This window comes from Thalassophryne amazonica, chromosome 2 (genome assembly GCF_902500255.1).
Source record: "Thalassophryne amazonica chromosome 2, fThaAma1.1, whole genome shotgun sequence".
NCBI classification, from domain to species: Eukaryota; Metazoa; Chordata; class Actinopteri; order Batrachoidiformes; family Batrachoididae; genus Thalassophryne; species Thalassophryne amazonica.
In genome coordinates this window covers 130,210,592-130,236,858 of record NC_047104.1, presented here as the reverse complement: position 1 = coordinate 130,236,858, position 26,267 = coordinate 130,210,592, and the positions used below count along the sequence as shown (strand labels likewise).

At 41.5% G+C, this 26,267-nt stretch overlaps 1 protein-coding gene across 1 annotated transcript in view; it reads right to left on the bottom strand.

Moving 5' to 3' along the window:
• Positions 1-26,267, bottom strand: part of otog (otogelin) — a 336,135-nt gene that overhangs the window by 63,181 nt on the left and 246,687 nt on the right. The window contains exons 32-36 of the mRNA XM_034163547.1: positions 24,721-24,882; positions 22,025-22,303; positions 19,393-19,510; positions 14,852-14,931; positions 5,696-8,415 (exon numbers count right to left, since the gene is read on the bottom strand). Of these exons, the coding sequence (XP_034019438.1) occupies positions 5,696-8,415; positions 14,852-14,931; positions 19,393-19,510; positions 22,025-22,303; positions 24,721-24,882 (3,359 nt within the window). The remainder of the gene's footprint in view (positions 1-5,695; positions 8,416-14,851; positions 14,932-19,392; positions 19,511-22,024; positions 22,304-24,720; positions 24,883-26,267) is intronic.

Sequence of the window (26,267 nt, the reverse complement as noted above, 5' to 3'; positions counted from 1 at the left end):
GAAATGTTTAAAAAATATATTTTCTCTCCACATCCCTTTTCACAATTCAACCATAAACTGCAATGTATTCTACTGCAGCCCAGAACTATAGTTTTCAACAGAGATGCATTAGTAAATCACTCTATCTCACATTGTCAAAATGTGTAGTTTTTATGTTTCTGTGTTGTCTTGGTCAGTTCTGTCCTAAAAGCTTACAGATTCTATTCCAGAGCACTGTCAACCTTATCAGCAATTTTCTTGAGAATTGGTTCTATTAATACACCCTAGTTTCTGTAGAGATTAGAGCATGCCATAGGTATTAAAGGCACTGCGCTGCGGTGGTTTGAATCATATTTATCTAATAGATTACAATTTGTTCATGTAAATGGGGAATCTTCTTCACAGACTAAGGTTAATTATGGAGTTCCACAAGGTTCTGTGCTAGGACCAATTTTATTCACTTTATACATGCTTCCCTTAGGCAGTATTATTAGACAGCATTGCTTAAATTTTCATTGTTACGCAGATGATACCCAGCTTTATCTATCCATGAAGCCAGAGGACAACACCAATTAGCTAAACTGCAGGATTGTCTTACAGACATAAAGACATGGATGACCTCTAATTTCCTGCTTTTAAACTCAGATAAAACTGAAGTTATTGTACTTGGCCCCACAAATCTTAGAAACATGGTGTCTAACCAGATCCTTACTCTGGATGGCATTACCCTGACCTCTAGTAATACTGTGAGAAATCTTGGAGTCATTTTTGATCAGGATATGTCATTCAAAGTGCATATTAAACAAATATGTAGGACTGCTTTTTTGCATTTATGCAATATCTCTAAAATTAGAAAGGTCTTGTCTCAGAGTGATGCTGAAAAACTAATTCATGCATTTATTTCCTCTAGGCTGGACTATTGTAATTCATTATTATCAGGTTGTCCTAAAAGTTCCCTGAAAAGCCTTCAGTTAATTCAAAATGCTGCAGCTAGAGTACTAACGGGAACTAGAAGGAGAGAGCATATCTCACCCATATTGGCCTCTCTTCATTGGCTTCCTGTTCATTCTAGAATAGAATTTAAAATTCTTCTTCTTACTTATAAGGTTTTGAATAATCAGGTCTCATCTTATCTTAGGGACCTCGTAATACCATATCACCCCAATAGAGCCCTTCGCTCTCAGACTCCCAATTCGGATTAGGGAGACAGACACCCTCTCTACTTTTAAGATTAGGCTTAAAACTTCCTTTTTGCTAAAGCTATAGTTAGGGCTGGATCAGGTGACCCTGAACCATCCCTTAGTTATGCTGCTATAGACTTAGACTGCTGGGGGGTTCCATGATGCACTGAGTGTTTCTTTCTCTTTTGCTCTGTATGCACCACTCTGCATTTAATCATTAGTGATTGATCTCTGCTCCCCTCCACAGCACATCTTTTTCCTGGTTCTCTCCCTCAGTCCCAACCAGTCCCAGCAGAAGACTGCCCCTCCCTGAGCCTGGTTCTGCTGGAGGTTTCTTCCTGTTAAAAGGGAGTTTTTCCTTCCCACTGTCGCCAAATGCTTGCTCACAGGGGGTCGTTTTGACCGTTGGGGTTTTTACGTAATTATTGTATGGCCTTGCCTTACAATATAAAGCGCCTTGGGGCAACTGTTTGTTGTGATTGGCGCTATATAAATAAAATTGATTGAATTGATTGATAGTTTTAATTTTGTAAACTTTACATTTCTACCACATATTTTAATGTTTTTAAGAAATTTGTACCCAACGTTATCATCCTGTTTTTGTGAAAAACAGTGGATTGCATTTTGATTAATCCTTTTAATATTCCATCAAAGAGGCAGGCATAACCTGCTTTGCAGAAGCATAACAACGCCAATGATAAAAACAGAATAATTGCAAGTTAATCATGACAGAATCATTTTAATTAAATGTAAATTGGAAATACATTTCTTTTCTGTAACTGCCAAGAAAGTGACCAGAGTCCTGCTACAAAAACAAATACAATGACATAAGCTACCAGACGGCTGGAGTCCTTGGTTTTATGTGACATGCAACATTAATCTGGCATCAGACTCCACCAAGAGATACCAGAAGAATCTTCATGTTGTACAGCTGGATTTGAAAATGCATACAGGTCGGTTCCACATCAGCTGATAAGCTTTGCTCTCGACATTTTCCATATGCCAATGCATGTTAAAAAACATAATTGATAGCTGCTACACCAATTTGAACATTTGACACATTTTGCAAGACTACACAACTGACTTGGAGCAACTTGGCTGGGGAATAGCAATGGGATATCTCATCTCACCCATTCTCTTAACAACCACCTCTGAGGTCATTCTGATTGGCACGAGGTCAGTGATCACAGGAATATACTATAAAACTGCAGGCCAAGGGTTGCCATCTTTTAACTGCTTCATGGATGATGACAAAAGCCTACATGCAGAGAGCTGCATGCAAAGCACGGCACCTCAAGAGAAGAGAAGAACTGTTGTCTTGAGCCTAAATTAAAACAAAGCCTAACAAATCCCACAGTATCTCAGTTTCTAAAGGCAGCGGAGTGGGCACAGTCTTTTTTTTAAATGTCAGAAGAGAGAATCTTGATGATTTCAGCAACCGATTGGAACCCTGTGCAGAGAATATACAACTGATCAAATAGAGAAGCACATGGTAGCTCCTGTCACAGACCAACTAAAAGAGTAGTTGAAGAGGACTAACCAGGGCCACTTACATGGTAAATATCAAGTCTGGTGCAGCCTACTCATGCCTTATCTACATGTGAAATGGCTACTGAAAATTTCTGAAATAACAAAAAACCTGATGCCAAATCCAACAACTACATCAGGAAGTAGCTTGAACTTCTGAGGTGTTTTTTTTTAAAAGGCTGATCTCTTTGGAAGAAATGCATTACAACCATCACTGAAAATCCTGCAGCTGGTAGCCAGGCACCAGCAGAAGTGCAACGTGCCCGTTACTAAACTGTTGTATGTTTGTATGCATTTTCAAATTACAAACATTAAGATTAATTTTCTCACTTGCATTGAATTACATAGTGGAGCTAACTGAGACAAAACCTTCATGACACCCACACACTGCTGTAGCACATGCACAGGGATTGTTTTCTACTCCTTCAGTCTGTGTGTCAATAAAATAACTCAGTATTTAGATTCAATTTGGACCAAACCTGGTGGCATGGATGAGGGTTATGATGAATTCATTAATTTGGAGGAAAATTGGTTAAAACTCAAGGTCACAGGCCAAGGTCAAAATTTTGGCCAAATGCCTGTATACGAGGTCTGTCCATAAAGTATCGTACCTTTTTATTTTTTTTTTAACTATATGGATTTGATTCATATGTTTTCACGTCAGACAAGCTTGAACCCTTGTGCGCATGCGTGAGTTTTTCCACGCCTGTCGGTGACGTCATTCACCTGTGAGCACGCCTTGGGAAGGAGTGGTCCCGCCCCGTCGTCGGATTCTCATTGTCTGGAAATGGCGGAATGATTTGGGGTTTTTTTCCCCATCAGAATTTTTTCATAAGCTGTTAGAGGCTGGCACCTGGAAACTATTCGAAAAATTTATCTGGCTTTCGGTAAAAATTTTACAGGCTTCACAGAGAATAAGGTCTGGTAGTACAGCTTTAAGGACCCCTTTAAGGACGCTCAGCGCGCCGCGCTCCGATGACACGGCACAAGCCACCGGACCATTTCTGAGCTGATGGCTCTGTGGATATGAGACCGTCGTGTGCTCTTTCTCTGGTTATCACAGGAGCTGGACATCAGCCATTTTCCGGCAGATTTCACTTTTAACAAGAGATTTTGTCATGGAAAGCTGTGCGGAGGCTTCGCGCGTCATGACCGATTCGCTTTGGAAGCGAGACAAAGGAACACCTCCGTTTCGGCATGTTAGAGGACAAGTTTGGACATGTCCAGCTCTCCACAATTTCAGTGATACTTACTGGACTGGTAAGCATTGAAAGCCGAGATAGACATGTCCAAACTTGTCCTCTGACACGCCGCAACGGAGGTGTTCCTTTGTCTTGCTTCCAAAGTGAATCGGTCGTGACGCACGAAGCCTCCGCGCGGCTTTCCATGACAAAATCTCTTGTTAAAAGTGAAATCTGCCGGAAAATGGCTGATGTCCAGCTCTTGTGATAACCAGAGAAAGAGCACACGACGGTCTCGTATCCACAGAGCTATCAGCTCAGAAATGGTCCGGTGGCTTGTGCCGTGTCGTCGCAGCTCAGAGCGCGGCGCGCTGAGCGTCCTTAAAGGGGTCCTTAAAGCTGTACTACCAGACCTTAATCTCTGTGAAGCCCGTAAAATTTTCACCGAAAGCCAGATAAATTTTTCTAATAGTTTCCAGGTGCCAGTCTCTAACAGCTTCTGAAAAAATTCTGATGGAAAAAAACCCCAAATCATTCCGCCATTTCCAGACAATGAAAATCCGACGACGGGGCGGGACCACTCCTTCCCAAGGCGTGCTCACAGGCGAATGACGTCACCGACAGGCGTGGAAAAACTCATGCATGCGTACAAGGGTTCAAGCTTGTCTGACGTGAAAACATATGAATCAAATCCATATAGTTTAAAAAAAATAAAATAAAAAGGTACGATACTTTATGGACAGACCTCGTATACTGGATACTGAGAATGACTATTTCAAGGAATTGGTAAAAGATACACCTATGGTTACTATTAAACACTAATATGAGCATGTATATCACCTTTCCATTAGCCACATGAGCTGTGATCTTGAAAGGTCAAACTAATTTACAATGGCTATTTTGGGAAATTGCACAAATATACACTTGCAGTTATTTTTAAACACTAATATTATCAGTTATCAAGTTGTTCACCAATGAATATGGCTTTTTGTATAAAGCCATATTCATTGGTGAACAACTTGATAGCGATTTTATCATATACATGTACACTAAAGGCAATAGTAATAAATGCTGTGTCAATTGTAATCAAAATTTTATTAAATAGAACATTTCTAAACAGTTGTAATAAGACATTGAAAATATCTATGACAAACACATTCAATTGATAATGTCACTGAATAGAACAGAAACAGGTGTATTAAATTACACATTGACAATATCTAGGACAAACACATTCAACTGATTCAATTGGGTTTTACTCGGGTGGTATGAAAAATATTACCAGTCCACGAAAAATATCACAAGGGTGTATTGCTATTTATTCTTTAGTGTTTTATCCAATCATATTGGTGTATCATTTATAGGTATATGATAAGAAGTTATATCACCTTTCTATTTGTCACATATTTAAGCTCTGGTGGTCTTTAATGGGCTTGGTGGTCAAACTCATTTAACTGGTCTATTTCGAGGAACCGGTTAAAGATGCAGCTGTGGGTACTATGAAACACTAATATGAAGTTACATCAAGTATCACTTGCTCACATAGACTTTGACCTTGAGTGACCTTGGAAGGTCAAACTCATGGTGATAACACTAACTCAAACAGGATGAATCAAACATGGGGGGGCTGTGTGTTGTCAAGAATAAAGTGGTTCCATTTTGAACAAGCCACAGAAAAACATATATGATAACAATGAACTGCAACAAAAAATTATCTTGAATCTCAAACATGTAAGGTGAAAGTGGTTTACTCCCTGAGTGCTCATTCTACTTTAATCTGCATGAAACCACAAAAAGAAAAAAGTATATTCAATATAATATACTCACCGTACATATCCTTGTAGGTAGTACAACTACAGATGTGTCCTCAGCTGTGTATCTGGCTGTTTTCACTGGTGTAGTATGAGGCAGTGTTGGAGGAGATGCTGTTGTTATTCCAGCACTAGTGTGATCAACCACATCTGGAACAGCAGTTGGGAATGTGGTCACCATGGGGAGTGAAGCTGTACTAGAAGCAGTACTAGGTTTATGGGTGGTCTGTGGTTTCACCAGTTGGGCTGTAGTTGGTGAAACCTTGGTTGGCAGCTTCTCAGATGTGGTTGACTCTCTGGTGCTCACTGTGGGGACAGCTGTCAATGGAGCTACTGTTAGAAGAGGAACAGAAACTGGGACTGGAGCAGTTATGTTGCTCAAGCTGGGAACGTCTACACCAACATGGGCATGTTTGGTAGTGCTTAGTGTCTGAACTGCCTCATCAGATGTTGTGATATTTGTAGATGGCACTCTTGATACAGTGGTCATGACAGGGCTTGTGAATGTTGGTGAGACACGCGTGGGTGATTTGGTGGTTATTACTGTAGTCCTTGTTGTTACAGTAACCCTTGGAGTGACTGGTGCAATGGTTGACCTCTCAGTTGTTGTGATTCTTGGAGTAACTCTCGTTGTCAGAGGAACCCGAGGTGTTGTACGAAGGGTTGGTGTCCTTGTAATGGTGGAGGTTGTAGTGGGTGTAGTTCTTGCAGTGAACACAACCCGAGTGGTAACTTTGTCTGGGAAGGTTGTAGGTCTTGGAGGTCCTGGGGTAGAGGTGGTTGTATGCAATGGAGACCAAGATGGAGGTGGCGTCACGGTAACTGTTGTTGACACCTCAGTTCTACCAGTTAGTGGATGCCTCATCTCTGTGACTGGTTGTATGGTGACTGGCCTGAACACTGTTGTTACAGCACTGGGCACAGCTTTGGTAGGGACTGTGGTCAAAGGTGTTTCAGGAGTTTCAGATAAAGTTGGGAAGTGGGGTTTATCTGGTTTTGAGGTTGTTGTGAGTGTAAACTGTGTAGATGGGATTTTGGGTGGTGTCATTTTAACAGTGGCTGCTGTAGCAGAAGTCGATTTTGTAGTTGAGATGGCTGAATCTTTTGTGATTAGAAGGTGAGGTGCCTGAGTGGTGGTAGGTGAAATGACAGAGGTGACTTCTGGAATTTTAAGCTCTGTGGTGCCGATTGTTGGGGTGATTGAAGTGTCCCAGTGGGGTTTAGAAGTCCTCACAGTAGATGGGGAATGTGTAGAACTTTCTTTTGTTGGCAGTAATGAACTAGTAGTTAATTCTGCAGGAGTCACAGGTGGTAGAGTTTGTTTTGTTGTGACTAGAGGCCCTGTGAACAATGTGGATGTTTCTGGAACCTCTGGAGAACTTGATGTAGTGATCTGAGTAGCTCTTGTTGTTGCTGTTGTTGTTGTTGTTGTTGTTAGGACAGAAGCTGACCAGGAGGTTCTCTCTGTATAAACTGGGGAGGAAAGTGGAGGAGGAGCTGTTGTATCTGCAACCTTCATAGGTGGACCCTCAATTGTTGTGGTGGTAAATGTAGGTATTTTTGATACAGTGGTCATTTCTTTTGCTATAGTTTGCCCATCAGAGCTGGATGAGGTAGGAGATAGTTGTACAATAGTTGTTGGTGCAACATGGACTGGGGTCAATGTCTGGACCCCAGGAGCAGCAGTTGTGGAGGTTTGTTCTGTGTCTGTTCTGTGTCTAATCTGTTCTGTGGAAACCAGAGAATCAAGTGGAACTGTTACCTCTGGACTCTTATATGGTGTTGTTTTATGTATTGTGAAAGGCACAACTTTTGTGACTGATTCCGTTGTTTTCATTAAAGTAACGATTGGCAATGATACAGACTTTGTTTCAACTGGAGATAAGGTTGGGAAAGGGAAAGGAAGAGTGGCTGATGTGCTGGATAAACCAGGAAGCTTGGATGTAGATGTAGAAACAGTTACAGGCTTTGTACTAGTTTCTGTGTAACCAGTGGTCATCGATTTTGGCACAGTAATCCTGTCTTTCACAGTAGAATACTCTGAAACTGGAGCTGGACCTGAGGTGGTTGTGCTGACAATGGGAATGATCACTTCTGAAGGAGTTGTGACCTCTGTGGTTTCCTGGTCTACTTCCACAGCATGAGGAGAAGGACTGATGCTGGTTTGCCCCTCTACTGAACTTGTAGAAGGTGCCGCCGATGTCTGTGGAGTGGTAGCTGAGGAGGTGAAGAGAGGGGAGTCAGTAGACTTGCTGGGGCCAGTGATCCAGAACAGGGTTGTGATGGCAAAATGAGGATCATCTGTTCTAGATGCTACTGGGCTGGAGGGAATGATGGTAGAGCTGAGAACTTTGGTTGTCCATGATGTAATATCTGATACAGTGCTGGTTGGGATTTCGGTCATTCTGACAGTAAAACGTGGTTCCACTACATCAGGTATTGTGGGTAAAGAAGACAATGTTGCTGTACCTGGAAGTTCTGGAGCCAGAGAAGAAGTAGTAAGAGGTTGTTGTGGTTCATCAGGCTGCAGTGGCACCTTGGTGATTGTTGTCTGCTTGTCAATAACAGGCAGAGTGGTGGTGACTTTAGTGGTAGGAGCGGTGTGAAGAGGCATAACAGAAGTGATGGCTGAGGTGGTGGAGGCTGTGGTAGTGGTGGTTGTCAAAGTGAAAGGTGCAGATGTCTGCCAAGCACTGAATGCTGTTGTAGGCTGAACAGCAGCTATGACATTGATGCCTGAGCACAAAGAACAAGAACTGTTAGAAAAATGTAACATTAGAGAGTGATAGCTGAGACAACCCTTGATGTTCAATTAATCATATATGCTCCCAGTTTTTAACCACATACTTTTAAGTGGAATTTTAAGCAAAAATGAAACTAACACCAAACATGAAGGTACTTCATTTACACCTAGATGACCCAATGTTACTGTGCTCATGGGTGTCTTCTAGGGTTGCACAATCTGATGGAAAAAGTCATATTGGTGGCAAATACTGCAACTGAAATTAGCAATTGTGGAATGGCAAATATATGGGCTTGCAGTTGTATTTCCCTCGCAATCAAGGCTTAATGAGCACAAGCAGTGTAAAGTGTATTAGAATAGAATAGAATAGAATAGAACAGAATAGAATAGAATAATTCTTTATTGTCCACCGATGTGGAAAATTGTCTTTGGCTCACCAGCACAAAAAAAAGACGACACTAAAATACAAACAGTCATACAAACACACGAATAAAACAAAGATAAGATACATAAAATACATAGACGTAAAGGAAGAAGTAGAATAAGACCTAGTAAAATAAATAAAACATAAAATAAGATCTAATAAAATTAAATAAAACAGAAGTAAAGCAGTTCAGGTTTTATTTGTGGAGTGGTCACTTTTTTGAGTTCATTATGGCAACAGCATTTGGTATAAAAGATTTTTTAAAAGAACCTTTGGCCAGTGGAGCTCTGTAGCACCTCCCAGACTTCAAGAGCTCAAACTGACAGGACAGAGGATGAGAGCTGTCTGCCAGGACTCTGAGCTTTCCTCCTCATCCTGTCAGTGTAAATGTGGGCCAGAGGCTTCTGGGGTTTTCTCACAATTTTCCCCGCCATTTTACAATTCTATTTAATTTGTTCTTACATTTACAACTCAAGTGACCAAACCAAACACAAAGATGAAATGTTAAAATACTCTCAATATGTGCAGAATACACAAGCTCTAAAATCTGCGGATTGACACCAAGACAACTCAATCTTCTAAGAAGACTGAGTCGCTGTGAACATTTCTTAAAGATAAAATCAGTGTTTTCAGAGAAGCTCAAGTGACTGTCCAGAACTGTACCAAGATATTTAAAAGTTTCCACCGTTTCAACAAGCTGGCCATCGAGTGAAACTGGCTGCACTGTCAGTTCTTGCTTTGTGTAAAAAACAAGCTCCTTTGTCTTAGACACACTGATTTCCAGCTGGCTGTCGAGACACCAAGCTTCAAGAGCCTTAGTGTGAACGAGATAGGAGGCTTCGCCAGAGGAATCAGATTTCTGTAGCAGGCCGACTAGGGCCATGTCATCCACATATTTAATCAGTTTAAAATTTGTGTCATTCACTGCAAATTCGTTTGTAAAAAGAGAGAAGAGTAAAGGTAAAAGGACGCTACCCTGTGGGCAGACAGTGCTTATGATGAGCTGTCCTGACAGAATGTCATTAGCACAAACCCTTTGAGGGCGACAAGACAGAAAGTCTCTGATCCAGAGCATCAGGCCCTTTTCAACATTTAAATCAGCCAGCCTTTTCAGAAGAATGTGTAATTTCATAGAGTTAAAAGCTGCACTGAAGTCTACGAACAAAACCCGAGCATATGCTTTAGCAAGTGAAAGCTGCTTTGAGATCATGTCCAGAAAGATTAATACGGCATCATCAGTACCTCTGTCCCTCTTATAGGCAAACTGCAGAGGGTCTAGTTCACTGACCACTGTGGTGGTCAGGACGTCAACTAAGACTCTCTCCATAGTTTTACATAATATGGAGGTTATGGCAGTGAGCTGAAAATCTTCAGGTTTGCTTGCCTCTGGCTTTTTTTTTTTTTTTTTTTGGTATAGGCCTTATCGAGAATTTCCAGGATTTGGGCACTCCTGTGACAAGGAGGGAATTAAACAATCTGGAGGAGACTCCTTTTAATTGAGGAGCACAGTCCTTGAGTAGACGGGCATTCAGGCCATCTGGGCGAGTGGCCTTGTTTGGCTTCAGTTTAGAAAGACTTTTAGCCAGGGCATCCTCAGTGATGGCTGTGGGTGCTCCTGCAGGAAGATTTTTACAGATGTCATCACATTCCTGTTTATCATCCACTTTATCAAATCTACAGAAGAAATGGTTTAACTCATCAACAAAACAATGATTGATGCTTGTAGGAGCATAACATTTCTTACTGGTTTTGCCCATCAGTGTATTTAGACCTTCCCAGGCTTGTTTTATATTGCCACTGAAAAATTTACTACTTTATTCTTGTACTCAATTTTTGCCTTAAAGGAGACTTGCATTGAAAAAAATGCAGTCAGATTTTTTGAACAAAAAATGACTTACATTTACACATGAGATCCTTCTGAATGTAGTAAAGTAAATCTGGAAGCCCAGATCTGTCATTCAACGGAGAAATCTTCATTTGAAAATGACAAATGTACAGCTAACAGTTAGCCCTCCGCAAACTGTCCCTCTCATCATGGACGCTGCCGAGACGTCACGGACAAGACCCTCTCCCAGCATGCATGGCGCCAATTGTAATTTGTGGATTTAAGTCAGTTTGCATCTGCACCTTTTTCTTGTCTTATACGGAAGGATCTACTTTTTTTAAAACTTCATATTGTCTTGCGGCACATTTGGTGAGTACACATTTCTTTTATTTGTGCTTGAAAATTATTTTGTGGGACTTTTTCATACGCCCGTTTGATTGAGTGGTGTCGCAATGAAAATCTGCTGTCTTTCGTCTCCGGTACCATCGCGGGATATGGAGGCGAGACCCACAAAGAATCCCAGTCATTAAAAATATATAAACCTCTCTCAGCGTCCATGGAGCTCTGGGGCTCCGATTGCCGAGACGTGCGGTGCTGTGGATTTTGCCACAAGAAGTCTGTCCTTGCAGCAACAGGTGTACCGGTCGCTTCGCATTAAAACAGCGAGCGTAATCTCAGGACTTGTGCCAAGTGTGCTGCAGCTCCATTCAGTAGACAGAGAGGTGATGCCGGCGGCTGCAAAGTAAACACGAGCGGTGTGAGTGGCCCGCATCGGCGGTTAACAAGCTCGTTAACGAGGCCGCAGAGTTAATAAGCGCAGCGGAGGCAGAGAGCGGGAGAGGAAGAACGGCGCCCGCTGTCGATGTCGTTGCTGATCTGAGCACACAGATCTGTATCTCACATTCATTGCAGCTTACTTTTGGATGTTGAAACCAGGACGTGTATAAGTAACATTACTAACAGATAAAATCAATTTCAATGCGGGATCGGACTGAAGGCGGGAACGCGTCGTCTTGTCCCTGACGTCATGGAAATGATACGGCTGTACAAACTGTTTTCACAGAGGGCTAAATTTTAGCTGCAAATTTGTCATTTTTAAACGAAGATTTCTCCGCTGAATTACAAATTTGGGCTTACAGATTTACTTTACTGCATTCACAAGGGTCTTATAAATACATATCAGCTATTTCTTTCTGAAATCTGACCACATTTATTTCAATGCAGGTCTACTTTAAATATATTCCCTCTCAGCTGTCTCCTTTTTTCCTGCATTAATTGCACATTACCAGAGCAGAAGGCTGCCTTCTTTTCATTAAGGCAGATTTTCAATTGTTTGGACACACAGGGTTGTTATTTGGGAATATTTTCACAGTTTTAGTCTCTGACACATTATCCTCACAGAACTTAACGTAAGATGTGATGGTGTCAGTGAGTTCATCTCTATCCAGACAGGATTCAAAGAAAATGTCCCAGTTTGTTTCATCAAAACAGTCTCTGAGTTGCTCTTTGCTTTCCTCGGACCACACCTGGACCTGCTTATTAACTGTTTTAATTCTTTTGACCACAGCTTTGTATTTAGGCAAAAGATGAATCACATTGTGGTCAGATTTTCCAAGAGGTGGTCTGCATACCGCTTTATAAGCCTCTGGGATGTTGCCATAGAAACGGTCAAGCATCCGATGTAGATGTGTGGGACAGTCTACATATTGCTGTAGAGTGGGCAAGTGGTCAGACAGATTGCATGAGTTAAAGTCCCCCAGAATGAAAACGGGCTGGTCAGCAGAGCGGGTGAGTGCATTATTATAGCTCTCTGCTATTCTCTCTCCTGCTGCATCGTCATTTGGACCGGGCACGTATACGAGAATGACAGTGATCTGTCCGAACTCCCGCAGAAGATAAAAGGGTCTAAAAGATACAGTCAGTATCTCATAGTCTGGTGCGCATACTTGCTCTCATATGCTGTATTGTGTGGCCCAGCTGTTATCCACAAACAAACACAGACCCCCTCCGATGGATATGTGCGCAGTGCGCGCGTCCCTGTCCGCTCTGACAGTGGTGTAGCCTGACAGGCTCGGTGTATCGTGATGATCTTCATGTTTCCGTCAATCACACAAGATTACTCTGTCTAAATTCACTGTCATGCTCAGCTCTTAGCACAAGTTCATCGAGTTTGTTGCTTACCGAGCGGATGTTAGCCAGTGATTTTAAAATATATATGTAGCAAGGTCCAATTAATGATTTTTCTCTGCCACTAGGTGGCAGCCTTTCACCAGACTTCATGACATAAAGGAGCAGTCTTGATCCTCCTCGTGACCTGTAACCAATTGCTGTCGATCACCTGACCCGGTGTTTTTGATTAGTTGACCACCCGACCCAGTGTCTCTGTTCAGGTTACTATTTGACTTTGCACCTGACTTGCACTGGCCGCTTTTCCATCCTCCAGATTGTCTATATAATCTTGGTTGACTGGGTGGCCACATATCCAACTGTGTGTTTGTTTTCCCTCCACAGCCACTTGGTTGTCAACCGAGCTCAGTGTCCTTTCAAGGCTCCCTACATGGACATTCACCAGAAGGTCTGTTATCGTTAAGTCTGTTTTCCTTTTTGTAGGGAGTGGGTGGAGCAGTGAACAGGTGTGTCTTTTACTTTCAGTTTATATGCTCTTGATACTTATTTTCCCCCTCCTGTCTGTGTCTTTCTGTCCACTTCTTGAGTCCCCTCACACCCCTCGTATTCATGGTGGGACATTACTTTTCAAGTGATTCTGGCTGGCTGTCATCTATGGTTTGTGATGTAGTCTTTTCCTGTGGACGTGTGGCGCAGTGGACAGGTGTTCCTTGGTTACTGCCTTATAGTATTATTATCATGCCCATATATAGAGGGGGTTCAGGGGGTTCAACCGAAACCTTTTCCCATGGGGGTTGAGAATTTTTGCTCCCTGGTCCCTATCCTCCTCTGATATCAAACATATTAGTAGGCTTGTAAATACCCATGTAGACACACAATTACACTTGTCTGGTTTGTAAAAACATGTTTGTATGTATAAGCTGAGAAATAAAGGGAGCTTCTCCTTCCTGTTGCAAATACTGTAAAGGTGCAAATATTCGCGTGGGATTTATTATGCGAATTTCGCGAGTTAAACAAGGTCGCCAAATTAAATACCACTATTTTAATACATAACGTACATATACGTACATATTCATAATGTAAACGCGAATATTAATACAGCTAAATACGAGGTCTGTTAGAAAACTATGCGACCTTTTTATTTTTTGCAAAAACTATATGGATTTGAATCATGTGCGCTTGCATCAGTCAAGCTTGAACCTTCTTGCGCATGCGTGAGTTTTTTCATGCCTGTCGGTTGCGTCATTCGCAACCGACAGGCAGGTATAAAGTTTGCATTAATGTTATCTTGGTTCTTCCTGGGTGGTTCTTATGGCAACTGATCCAATCCCAAGCAAGGACTATTTGTATACAGTATAAAAATTTATTTCCTAAAATGATACATTTTGGGTTTCAAATGAAATTTATGTAGCTTTTTACCCCTCGAAATCCTCAAAAAGCTTCTGCTTCGGGGGGCTTCGCCCCCTGAGCCCCCCACGAGGGCGTTGCCCTTCGACCCCACCAGGGACCCTGCGGCCCACTGGACCCCCAACTCAAGGATTTGAACCCCCCCCTTTCACATTCCTATATACGGCCCTGATTATAACCTTATAAAATGAACGAAACATGTTAAAATTGACTTGAACATTGAATTTTAACTTTTCTTAAACCATTTGAGGAGTGTTTGGAGTTGAAGAGGATTATGCCCTTTCCTCCCAGAGGTTACAAAAAAACGAGCACAAAAAAAATGATGCATCAAATCAGCCTCTGCACTCCCAGAAATACAGTGCGCAGGATGAGGAGGTTTGGATTTTTATTATGGCACAACATGAACCTGGATTATCAATAAAAATCAAGAACTGTTATTCATCATGTAGGTGGTCAGTTTGCAGCGTGCCACTAGGAGGTTCTGACTTGATCAGAGTTGGTACTTGATTCCAAATGAATGTTTTTTTCAAATGGCTTTTTACCCCAATTACCTCTGCTGTAACAAACATATCATTCAGTGCCCAGTTTCACTTGTGTTTAGTCTGTTAACCCCTGTAGTTAAATATTAATGACAAAAGATACTCACAGTCTTCCACATAGACACACCGATGTGTGACTTCATCGAGTACCATGTGTGGGGGGCAGACAGGAAAGCAACCCTCCACTCTGTAAAGATAATAATGAAGATATTTCAAGACAGTTGCAATGTCAGTAATAAATTACTGTGACTTATTCCTGCATACATTCAGTTACCCAGGTTGTCACAATTCTGGCATCAAAATAATGACGTTTCTATTATGAAAAACATTTGGTAAATAGTGAGTGGGCATAAGCAAAATGCCTCTTAAATGTTTTTTAAAAAATCATTTACCCATGCATTTTTATCCAATTCAGGCTCAATATTTCACCACCAGAATTAATTAAATTCAACAAGAACGCAGACAACAGTGGTAAGAAAAAGCTCCCTCCAGCACTTTTTTTGTAGGAAGAAACCTCAAGCAGACCAGACTTAAGAGGGGTGACCCCCTGCTTAGGCCATTCTAGTGGTAACAGCTCAAATAAACAAAGTACCTATTTTACAATTGTAATTTTGTACAATTGCACAAAAGTACAATAATAATTACATGTAATTTTAATTATTTAAATTTGAATTTAAGTAATTGTAAGTTAAATAATTATTCTAATTTGTACAATTGTACAAAAGTACTATAATAAACAAAAGTTCTACCTGTGGAGAAATTCCTGACTGACATGATGATTTGTGGAATCAACAGTGTGTTACCTAACGGCGGCAGCTAGCGGTGTCACCATGTATGCCACATAAAGCTGCCAGCTATTATGTCTAACATCTAAAATTTTTTTACTGGTTTTCTTTTTGTCCTGTGTATGTACACAGCAGGCAGTCTCTCTCTCTGTCTGTCTTTCTGTCTCTCTCTCCCTGTGTCTGTCTGTCTGTCTGTCTGCACATCAGCAAAGGAATTTAATGTTGTGATGCCCTGAAAAGTTATTGTACACTTGTGTTCCAGCTACTTTTGTCCTATTTTGTCTGTGTACTTTTGTGAACGTCACACATCACATAATTCCAAGGAAAAGCTGTCGCTTGAAGTAGTTTTAACCTTAAGAGTGTGCTTCGAAGATTTGAGTCAAAGCTTAGGGACCAACTAAGCTATGACACATAGTTACCAATTGATAATGTCAGATATCATGGTAATATGAGGTAATAAACTGTGTTAGCAGACATCTGTAATTAAACTTGGCTGCCAACTGGTGGTTTCTCTAGTGCAACTGTAGTGCTAAAATCTTTTCAAAGCTCTCTTAAAAGCTTTGATTTGAAGTGACTCACACAGACTTACTCAAAAGAAGCAACAAACTAAACAACAATAACATTAGATAACAAAGTGATGCTAGGTAATAAACTATGTTATCAGAATCTGTGCTACTAACTGGACAACACCTGTTGATGTGGCTGGACAACTTCCAAGCATTGAGTTTTAAAGTATTTCCATGGTTCAACTACATTAACCTAACAGAGTAAATACAACACCCTGAAGGGCAGGCTGAACTGCATTTAATGGTTATATGCACAAGATCATTAAATACATTGATTATTCATCTCATCTGACAGATGAAGTTAATACTGTGTGTGTGTGTCTGTGTGTGTGTGTGTGAGAGAGAGAGAGACAGAGAGAGAAGGATGGGGGTGTTGAACAGACACCCAATTATATGTTTATTATTAATGTTATAGTACAAGTCCTACCAAAATAATGTGCACAAAAAACCCTACACTCAGTAGGCTCCACAAGTCATCAAATAGTCTTTTTTCTAAAAATTTCCCCACAGGCCACCCTAAATTAGCCACAAAGTTGAAATAGTTGTAATACTGCTTTATGAAGTCTTGCCTGTTTATTTCTCTCTCAACATGCTTTTGTTTGCATTATTTTCAAATTAAAGCATTTTCTTTTTCACAAACTAAATTTGGTAAAGTACTTTTCCAAAATTAAAACATCCATCTTCAAGTACAGTTTTACTTAAGGGAAGCGTCCACCTGTTTCCATCACTGTGTTTTCATGACCAAAAAAAAATATCACCAATTAACTACATCCTAACCCTGCAAGTATAAGTACTTGCAGAGTTACAGATTTGGATTCACTGAGATAAATCCAAATCTCAGTATTGATAGTGCTTCTGTGTAGTCTATGCTCATTTTTGCAAAACATTCGATTGAGTTGAAAGAGCCACTCCACGAGACACCCTGAGAATTTGTGAGATCCTCAATAAGCTGGCAGACATGGTAGTCAGACTATGACTGGTACTGTCAGAAGCACTGGCACTGTGGATACTGTGCCTTTGCCACCAAAGAAAAGGTTAATTTGACTTAGAGAATAATGCTGTAATTGTTTCAAAATCAATGAATGCACTGAATGCAGCAACTGACAAACTGATTAAGGAGATGAAATGTCTTGGTGCACAATTGTCCTGTTAAGCTTCCTGGGTGCTTGCTGTCCAGGACCTGGCAAAGTTCCATGGTGTGTTGGATGCAGTGAAGTGTGGCATGAGCGCACACTCCCAGACCAGACCTGACATTTTTAGAGCAGCCATGTTTGCTTCCTCCTAAAACCACCCATACACTACAATGTGATACAAATCTACTTTATGGCTCAACTGTGGAGAAATACAGTGGGGTAAAAAAGTATTTAGTCAGCCCCTGATTATGCAAGTTCTCCTACTTAGATGAGAGAGGTCTGTAATTTTCAACATAGGTACACTTCAATTATGAGAGACAAAATGAGAAAAAAAAAATCCAGAAAATCACATTGTAGGATTTTTAAAGAATTTATTTGTAAATTATGGTGGAAAATAAATATTTGGTCACCCACAAACAAGCAAGAGTTCTGGCTCTCACAGACCTGTAACTTTTCTTTGAGAAGCTCTTTTGTCCTCCACCTGTTACCTGTATTAATGGCATCTGTATAAAAGACACCTGTCCACAGCCTCAAACAGTCAGACTCCAAACTCAACCATGGCCAAGACCAAAGAGCTGTCGAAGGACACCAGGAAGAAAATTGTAGATGTGTACCAGGCTGGGAAGAGTGAATCTACAATAGTCAAGCAGGTTGGTGTAAATAAATCAACTGTGGGAGCAATTGTAAGAAAATGGAAGACATACAAGACCGTTGATAATCTCCCTCGATCTGGGGCTCCACGCAAGATGTCAACCTGTGGGGTCAAAATGATCATGAGAACAGTGAACAAAAATCCCAGAACTACAGACATGATGAATGACCTGCAGAGAGCTGGGTCCAAAGTAACAAAGGCTACACACTATGCAGAGAGGGACTCAAATCCTGCAGTCCCAGGCGTGTCCCCCTGCTTAAGTCAGTACGTGTCCAGGCCCATCTGAAGTTTGCCAGAGAGCATATGGATGATCCAGAAGAGGATTGGGAGAACATCATGTGGTCAAATGAAACCAAAATAGAACTTTTTGGTAAAAACTTAATTCGTCGTATTTGGAGGAAGAAGAATGCTGAGTTGCATCCCAAAAACACCATATCTACTGTGAAACATGGGGGTGGAAACATCATGTTTTGGTGCTGTTTTTCTGCAAAGGGGACATGACGACTCATCCGTGTTAAGGGAAGGATGAACGGGGCCATGTATCATGAGATTTTAAGACAAAACCTCCTTCCATCAGTGAGAGCACTGAAGATGCAACGTGGCTGGGTCTTCCAGCATGACAATGATCCCAAACACATCGCTCGGGCAATGAAGGAGTAGCTCCCTAAAAAGCATTTCAAGGTCCTAGAGTGGCCTAGCCAGTCTCCAGACCTCAACCCCATAGAAAATTTGTGGAGGGAGTTGAAAGTCCCTGTTGCCCAGCGACAGCACCAAAAACATCACTGCCCAAGATCTGCATGGAGGAATGGGCCAAAATACCAGCTACAGTGTGTGCAAACCTGGTGAAGACTTACAGGAAACAGTTGACCTCTGTCATTGCAAGCAAAGATTATGTTACAAAGTATTGAGTTGAACTTTTGTTATTGACCAAATACTTATTTTCCACCATAATTTACAAATAAATTCTTTAAAAATCCTACAATGTGATTTTCTGGATTTTCTTTTCTCATTTTGTCTCTCATAATTGAAGTGTACCTATGTTGAAAATTACAGACCTCTCTCATCTTTCTAAGTAGGAGAACTTGCACAATCAGGGGATGACTAAATACTTTTTTACCCCACTGTACATGTCATATTGTAGTGTTTATGGATGAGACCACATCATAATTCCAAGATGTTCAGAAATCCAGCAATGACCGGTGCTGTATTTCCTGGATTACAGTGTTAAATACATGTTATTATATGCAGAGATGCATGCATGTATATACAGGGCTGGGCACATACCCAATTCCTATTTACACTTTATACAGATGTAATGTCACACTCACATCTCTTCAAAGTTTGCTGGACTTACATAAAGAAACTGTGTGAGGTGGAGATGGAAAAAAGTGCTTAATAAATGCATTTCCCGGTTTTTGATGTTGTGAATAACAGCAACAGAAAAGACATGACAAGTGCACAAACTAATGTGTGATGTTGTTGTGCATTTATGTAAATGTTCAAAAGTCTCACTGTGGGATGGTGACACAGGCTTCAGCTGATGGGTTGCTGCACGTTTTGAAGCAGGGGCTGACACAAGAGTCGTATCTCCACTGACATCGTGGGCCTGGCGGGGTGTCTGGATCTGTGCCTAATTTAAACAAACCACAAAACATTCATGTACATTTACAGGACACTGACAAGAGCAGAAGGCAGAAACACTGACTGAAAAGTTTTTGACACTAACCACAAAGCAGATTAGCATAGAAAACAAAACCAGGCAATTTAGGGCATGAAGCCCCTTTTGGATGGAGCTCCAGTACAGGACAGTGTAGCTGGGGGAACATGTGTCAGACTCTCGGGCTATCAGCATTGGAGCTCCCCAGAGCTGTGTTCTTTCTTCCCTGCTTTTCTCACTATATAGCAACAGCTGCACCTCCAGTCACAAGTCTCTCAAGTTCCTGACGTTTACAGACAACACCGCCCTCACTGGGTGTATAATCCTTGTGTATATTCTGAATGACAAGAAAGTTTAAGTCTCATTGGATGGCTTCACGATGGTGATGTGTTCACCTACAGGTTGGAGATTAGCTGACTGGTGACTTGGTGCAGCCTCAGCAGCCTGGAGCTATATGCTCTCTGAAGACAGTGGAGATGGTTGTTGACTTCAGAAAGAACCCAGCCCCGTCCACACCCATCACTCTGTGTGACTCTACAGTCAGCAATATGGAGTCTTTCCACTTCGATTTGAGGTCCTGGGATATCCAAGATCTCAAGTGGGCCCATAATGGGATGTACTTCCTCAGCAGCTGAGAAACTCTGACCTGCCAAAGATACTGATGGTTCACTTCCACACAGCCATCACTGAGTCCATCCTCTGCTCATTTATCACCATCTGGTATGCTGCTGCCAGTACTGGGGACAAGGGCAGACTGCAGGTGGTGACCCGCTCTGCTGACAGGGTGATCGGATGCACTCTGCCATCCCTCCAGGACCTCTACACTGCTCAGATCCTAAAGTGTGTTAGGAGGATTGTGTCTGACCCTTCCGACCCTGGTCACAAACTTTTTGAAGCACTACCGTCGGAAAGCCAGTTGCACTCCCTCAGGATCAAAACCAAACAACACAAACACAGCTTTTTCCCCTCTGCACATGCACTTGCATACAGACGGACAGACAGGCACGCACACACACACACACACACACACACATCTGCACTCTGTGTTTTTGCACATGGTAGGTTCATATGCACTTCCGCTGAAATAATTATGCTTATTCTTGGATTTTTTTTGTACATCTCTCATACTTACTTAAATAGTTCATGGATATTACGTCAAACTGCCTATTCAATGTCTTAATGTTATTTTCCACGGAATTTGTCCATGTTGCACACTTTCCATTATTTAAACAGTCACAGTGTACATCCTGATTCAATGGAAAAAAGGAAAACTTGAGTCGTAAAAGTTGAATGTAACGCAACCAGCTGTGAAAGGTTTCTAAGCTTTTTTAACTTAAGGCCTGATAGTTGTGCTGACTTTCTCTCTAAGTAAGCCTTTGAGTTCACACAGAAGAGGAGGTTAAGTTGACTTAACTTTGCATCATAACGAGGAACTCAGATTTGCTTCAGATAAAAGTTTGTTTGAATGAACTAATAACATAATGTAACGAAGGCCAGCAGGTGTCGCTGTGCAGATGTAGTTAGTAAACCTCACTCCCTACAACTCAAAAGGATTCTCTGGTCACAAGGCCAGAGCCCTGGGTTTTAGCCTTCTGGTTAGAGAGTCCGACTCCCATGCTGGAGATCGTGAGTTCGCATCCCGAGGGGAGCGAATGGGCAGAGTCATAACAACACAACAGAGAGTGCAGCCACTACAGTGGTGTCGTGTACCCGGATGGGAGTGAGTTTAGGGGGGTGAGTGCAACGGAGGCCAGCAGGTGTCGCTTTGCAGATGTAGTTAGTAAACCTCACTCCCTACAGCTCAAAAGGATTCTCTGGTCACAACGCCAGAGCCCTGGGTTTTGGCCTTCTGGTTAGAGAGTCCGACTTCCATGTTCGCGTCCCGAGGGGAGCAAATGAGCGAAGTCATAATAACATAACGCAAAGTGCAGCCGGTACACTAACTCAACAAAGCAAGCTGACTTAACTGTATGGTTCCTGAAGTTGGAAAAAACTTTCACTTTGAGTCGGTGCAGCGAAAAAGTCTTTTGTTGGAGGTTACGTTAACTTTACTTTGTAAGTAAGTCCCTTCGGCTTCTCTTGTTTTTCCACATGGGTTTGCCACAGCAGAACTGAGGTGGATCTGCATGTTGATTTGGCACAAGTTTTACACCAGATGCCCTTCCTGATGCAACGTCCATGTTATATGGACAATTGGCAAGGGTGGGGTTTGAACCAAGACCCTTCCCCACAAGAAGCAAGCAGGTTTAACTGCTCGACCATCACCCCAAACTATACATCAACTACAGTTAAATGAGGTTATATGCCAGAGAGTAACTGTTCTAGAACGGTTCAAAATTTCTTCATTGTTATTTTTCACTAGCTCAAAGCAAATTCCTTGTACATATGTGAACAGGTATTTGGCAATAAACCGGATTCTGATTCTAAAACTGAAATTTTGATATGTGTGATGTGTTTGCTTGTGTTACTCAGTTTAGTGACACTGACCTGTTAGTTTGAAGAGTGTAGCTTTGCGGAAGCTGTCGGTGTGTCTATATTTGAGCAGGTGGATTCGCTGGACTGTGGAATGGAGAAAGAAACCACGCTTAGCATGGGACTCCAGCGAATCATAGCCTGGAATCCAGGTGTTCCTGTGGACGATGAAGGTGGCCCCTTCCCAGAATGTCTTGTTCTCCTCCCATTTGCACAGTTTCACTTGGCCGCTGGGGCTCGCATAGAGGAAGTAGTTTGGTCTGTCAGCTGCTTCAAAGGAAACTCGGGATGTATCTGTGCAGACACAAAGAAGATGCTTCATGGTGGGATGTTAAGAAAGGAACAAAAACATAAGCACATTGTGCTTGGAAGTTGACTCACTCACTCATCTTCAACCACTTACTCCAATTATGGGTCACGATGGGGAGGGGGGGCTGGAGCCCATCGGAGTAATCATAGAGCGTGGGGCAGGGTACACCCTGGACAGGACGCCAGTCTGTCACATGGTTACAAACCTCCTAATTGGACTGCATTTATATAGCGCTTTTCCATCTGCATCTGACGCTCAAAGCGCTTTTCAGTAATGCTTCACATTCACCCTGAAGTCAGGGGTGCATTATTATTTTGTTAACTTTGACAACCATAATCTCTACAGTCAATAATGACGATAATATTACTTGCTGGAGAAACTAAAAGAAATTACTTTCAATCATATTATAGTATTGTGTTACAAATTACGTGACCATTTCATGTCATTATGATAATGAGCTACTGTGGTGACAGTGTGCATCCAGAAGAAGAAGAAGGCTAGGTATGACAAGTAATGAAGCTTTCAGTGAATGGGTTCACTTTGACACCAAATGACACTTAAAAGAAACAGTTTAATCTCATCATACCTGAGGCTTATTTTTCTTTGGCCGGCTTTCATTTTATTACCAACAAAATACTGCATCGCACCTAAGTATCCCTGACTCCGCTATGTGTGCTAGTGAGGTGATACAAAGTGCTGCTTCTGGACAAAGTTGGCCTCACCGAATGCAAGTTTCAAACATTCAACCTCCCTCTTCTCCTCCTGCCTGGTGGCTCCATCCTCGGCATCCTTCTCCCTATATACCCTGGGTCCCTCCTCTGCACGTCCAAACCATCTCAATTTCGCTTCTCTGATTTTATCTCCAAACTGTCCTACCTGAGCTGTCCCTCTGATATGTTCATTCCTAATCCTTTTCCATTCTTGTCACTCCCAAAGAGAATCTCAACATCTTCAGCTCTGCCACCTTCAGCTCTGCCTCCTGTCTTTTTGTTAGTGCCACCGTCTCTAAGCTGTACAACATAGCTGGTCTCACTACTGTCTTGTAAACTTTCCCCTTCATTCTTGCTGATATTCGTTGGTCACAAATCACTCCTGCCACCTTTCTCCACCCACTCCACCGTGCCTGCACTCTCTTCTTCACCTCTCTACCACACTCTGCATTACTTTGGAACAGAGGTGGGCAATTTGTTCCAGAAAGTGCCAAGAGGGTGCAGGTTTTCACACCTGGTGGAATCAGTGGCTGCAAAGAAAACTTACACCCTCTTGCCACTTTCTGGAACAAGTTGCCCACCCCTGATTTGGACAGTTCACCCCAAGTATTTAGACTCATCTACTTTCAGCACTTCTACTCCTTGTAAAGACACTATTCTACTGGGCTCCCTCTCATGTACTCAGTCTTGCTCCTACTGATTTTCATTCCCCTTCTTTCCCATCGGTACTGAAAATTTCCGCCCGGCTCTTGGGTTCAAAATTGGCTGTGGCCACCAGCATGGATTTTCTGAAAAATAAACTGAAATGTTGCTGAAAATGTACTAATTCAATTCAATCGTATTTCAAGCTTATAAAGTTGTAATTTTGCTTTATTTTGTAATTTGCAAATATCCACGAAATGAATGGAAGCCACTAAGAAAAAACAATAACTCATTCATGAAGTTTGTTTGTATGTAATTTACCAAATTATTCCAAATTTAAGAGTGTGTTTTTTTTTTTCTTGGAGATATATCAAGATATTTACATATCAATGCATCTGTAACTGGAAGCAGGTAGATGGGGTGAAATGTTGCTGGTGAGTGGGATTTGGATTTTTAAGCCTCATACACATTGTAAAAGTATTGCTAGTTTTTTTTTTTTTTTATTTATTGTGTTATAGAAGCAAACTGTAGCAGATTTTTAAATGAAAATACTGGAATGAAGTGCTCTGCAGACCCAAGGCTGTACTTTTCTCCCACAAAAAAAAAGCTATATAAATTAATACAAAGCCTGAGAAACTGTGGTGAAGCTGTGATGCAAAGTTTAAACTGATGCAGCAGGGTCAACAAATAATGCTATAAAAAGGCTAACAAAAAAGTTATTGTTCTGTCAACCTAATGTGAAGGGATTATTTTTCATAGGGAAATAACTCTTCCATCATTTATCAAACGTTTTTCTTTTAACCAATGTCTCCTGTCTAGGGTGGACTCTGCCTCTTGCCCTGTGACTAGTGGGATAGGCTCCATGCCCCCGTGACTCTTGATTGGAGTAAGTGGGTTATAAACATGACTGAATGAATGAATGTAAATACTGAAATCACGAGGAAAAACCTTTGACTTCTAAAAGTATCAAAGAAGAAAGGAGGTGAACCAATGAATTAATCAAAGTCAGAAGTATTTGAGAAATAAATACATAAAGGTGTTGGTCTCACCGTGTGGCCGGGCTCTGCTAAGGCCTGGTGTTATCATGAAATGGGACAGGATGGCGCTGCCGTTCCCTCGGTGCAGGAACACTGCGCCGCCAGATTTGCTGGCTGCCAGCAGAGCTGTCCGATACCTGAAGGTGATAAGCCTGAACGGGCCTTTACCGAGAACTGTGGACATATATTAGTTCAGAGGCTGTTTAGAATCAGGGGTGAGATGTACCAAACATGCAAATAATTTAAAATATGAAGCTCTAACAAAGCAAAAATTGCAGAAATAAACTTCACCAATTATTTTAATTTTAAATGTGAGTTGACCTGTTTATCATTACACTTTTATCACTTAAACAGTTAAGTAGGACTACAACAAATTATAATATTTATTTAATGAATCTACCGATTATTTGCAGTAAACTGATTATTTTTTTATGTTTGATCAACATAAAATAAACCAAATGCTGAATTTCAAATCTATGACAACTGAAAATAGTGAAAGCTCACAAAGTTAAAACTTTTTTGTGTATTTAATAGTACAAAACAGTTTAAAACTAAACTATGATGTAAACCACAAATACTGGACAGATGAGTTTTACAATCAACTAGAGCATTGCGCTTGTAGAGAGCAAACCTCCACCAACACTAGTTTCCAATTCCACAAATTTTTATGTTAGAAAAAATTTCAAGGTCAAAGTCCTGTTAGAATTGGCTTTTCATAAGCTAAATTAGATGTGATCAAATGTCAGGAGTATGTATTTAGTTCATGCACTTGAAGTTTTTTGTGGTGTTGTCAGGTTTTTGTTTTTTAACTCTGAAATCTTTTTCAGATAATTTTCACAGCGTTAGCACCCCTTCACACAACACGAAAGAAAGATAAACTAATGTTTAAAAAAAAAAAAGAATATGTATGGACGATGTATGGACACGCATGTTGGGCTGGCCCACAGCCTGCCGAGGTGCGCTGTGTGCAGCCGCTGCAGCCCGGTGCAAAGGCGAAAGATGTTTTATGTATTTCCACATGAGGACAGCAGCAGAGACACATACCTCATAGAGCAAAGTTGTAAGTTCCTGTCTTTCAAAACACGGTACGTGTACGTAACACGTACACCGCATGTGTTTCGGGGGAGGAGGCACAACACATGTGCACACATGCAATACACATGCACGCCAAATGTCTGTTGCTTTTTGCAACACCACACTCGTGGGGGGACTTAGACAAATTTCACATCCAGCTTGAAAGTGATCATCTGCTCACTGTTTCCATACTGATAGTGTAAACGGCCACACACAGCGGTGTTGGATGTTCATGTGTGTCATCTGGAACACCTGCTGAGAGAGGGATTGAATGGGCTCTCACAGGACCGCTGGTGTGTGCCAAAAATTGTAGCGACAGATGTATGATGCATTGGAGACAGCTCCAATTTTTCATGAATGGCATGCAATTCCTCCTAAGTGTGCTAGTTGGCTTCAATCGTGTTATGTGTGAAGGGGCCCTTATCTTTGCTCTGCACAATATGACATTGCTTTTTGGCACTTGTTTTCCGGCTTATAACTGGAAG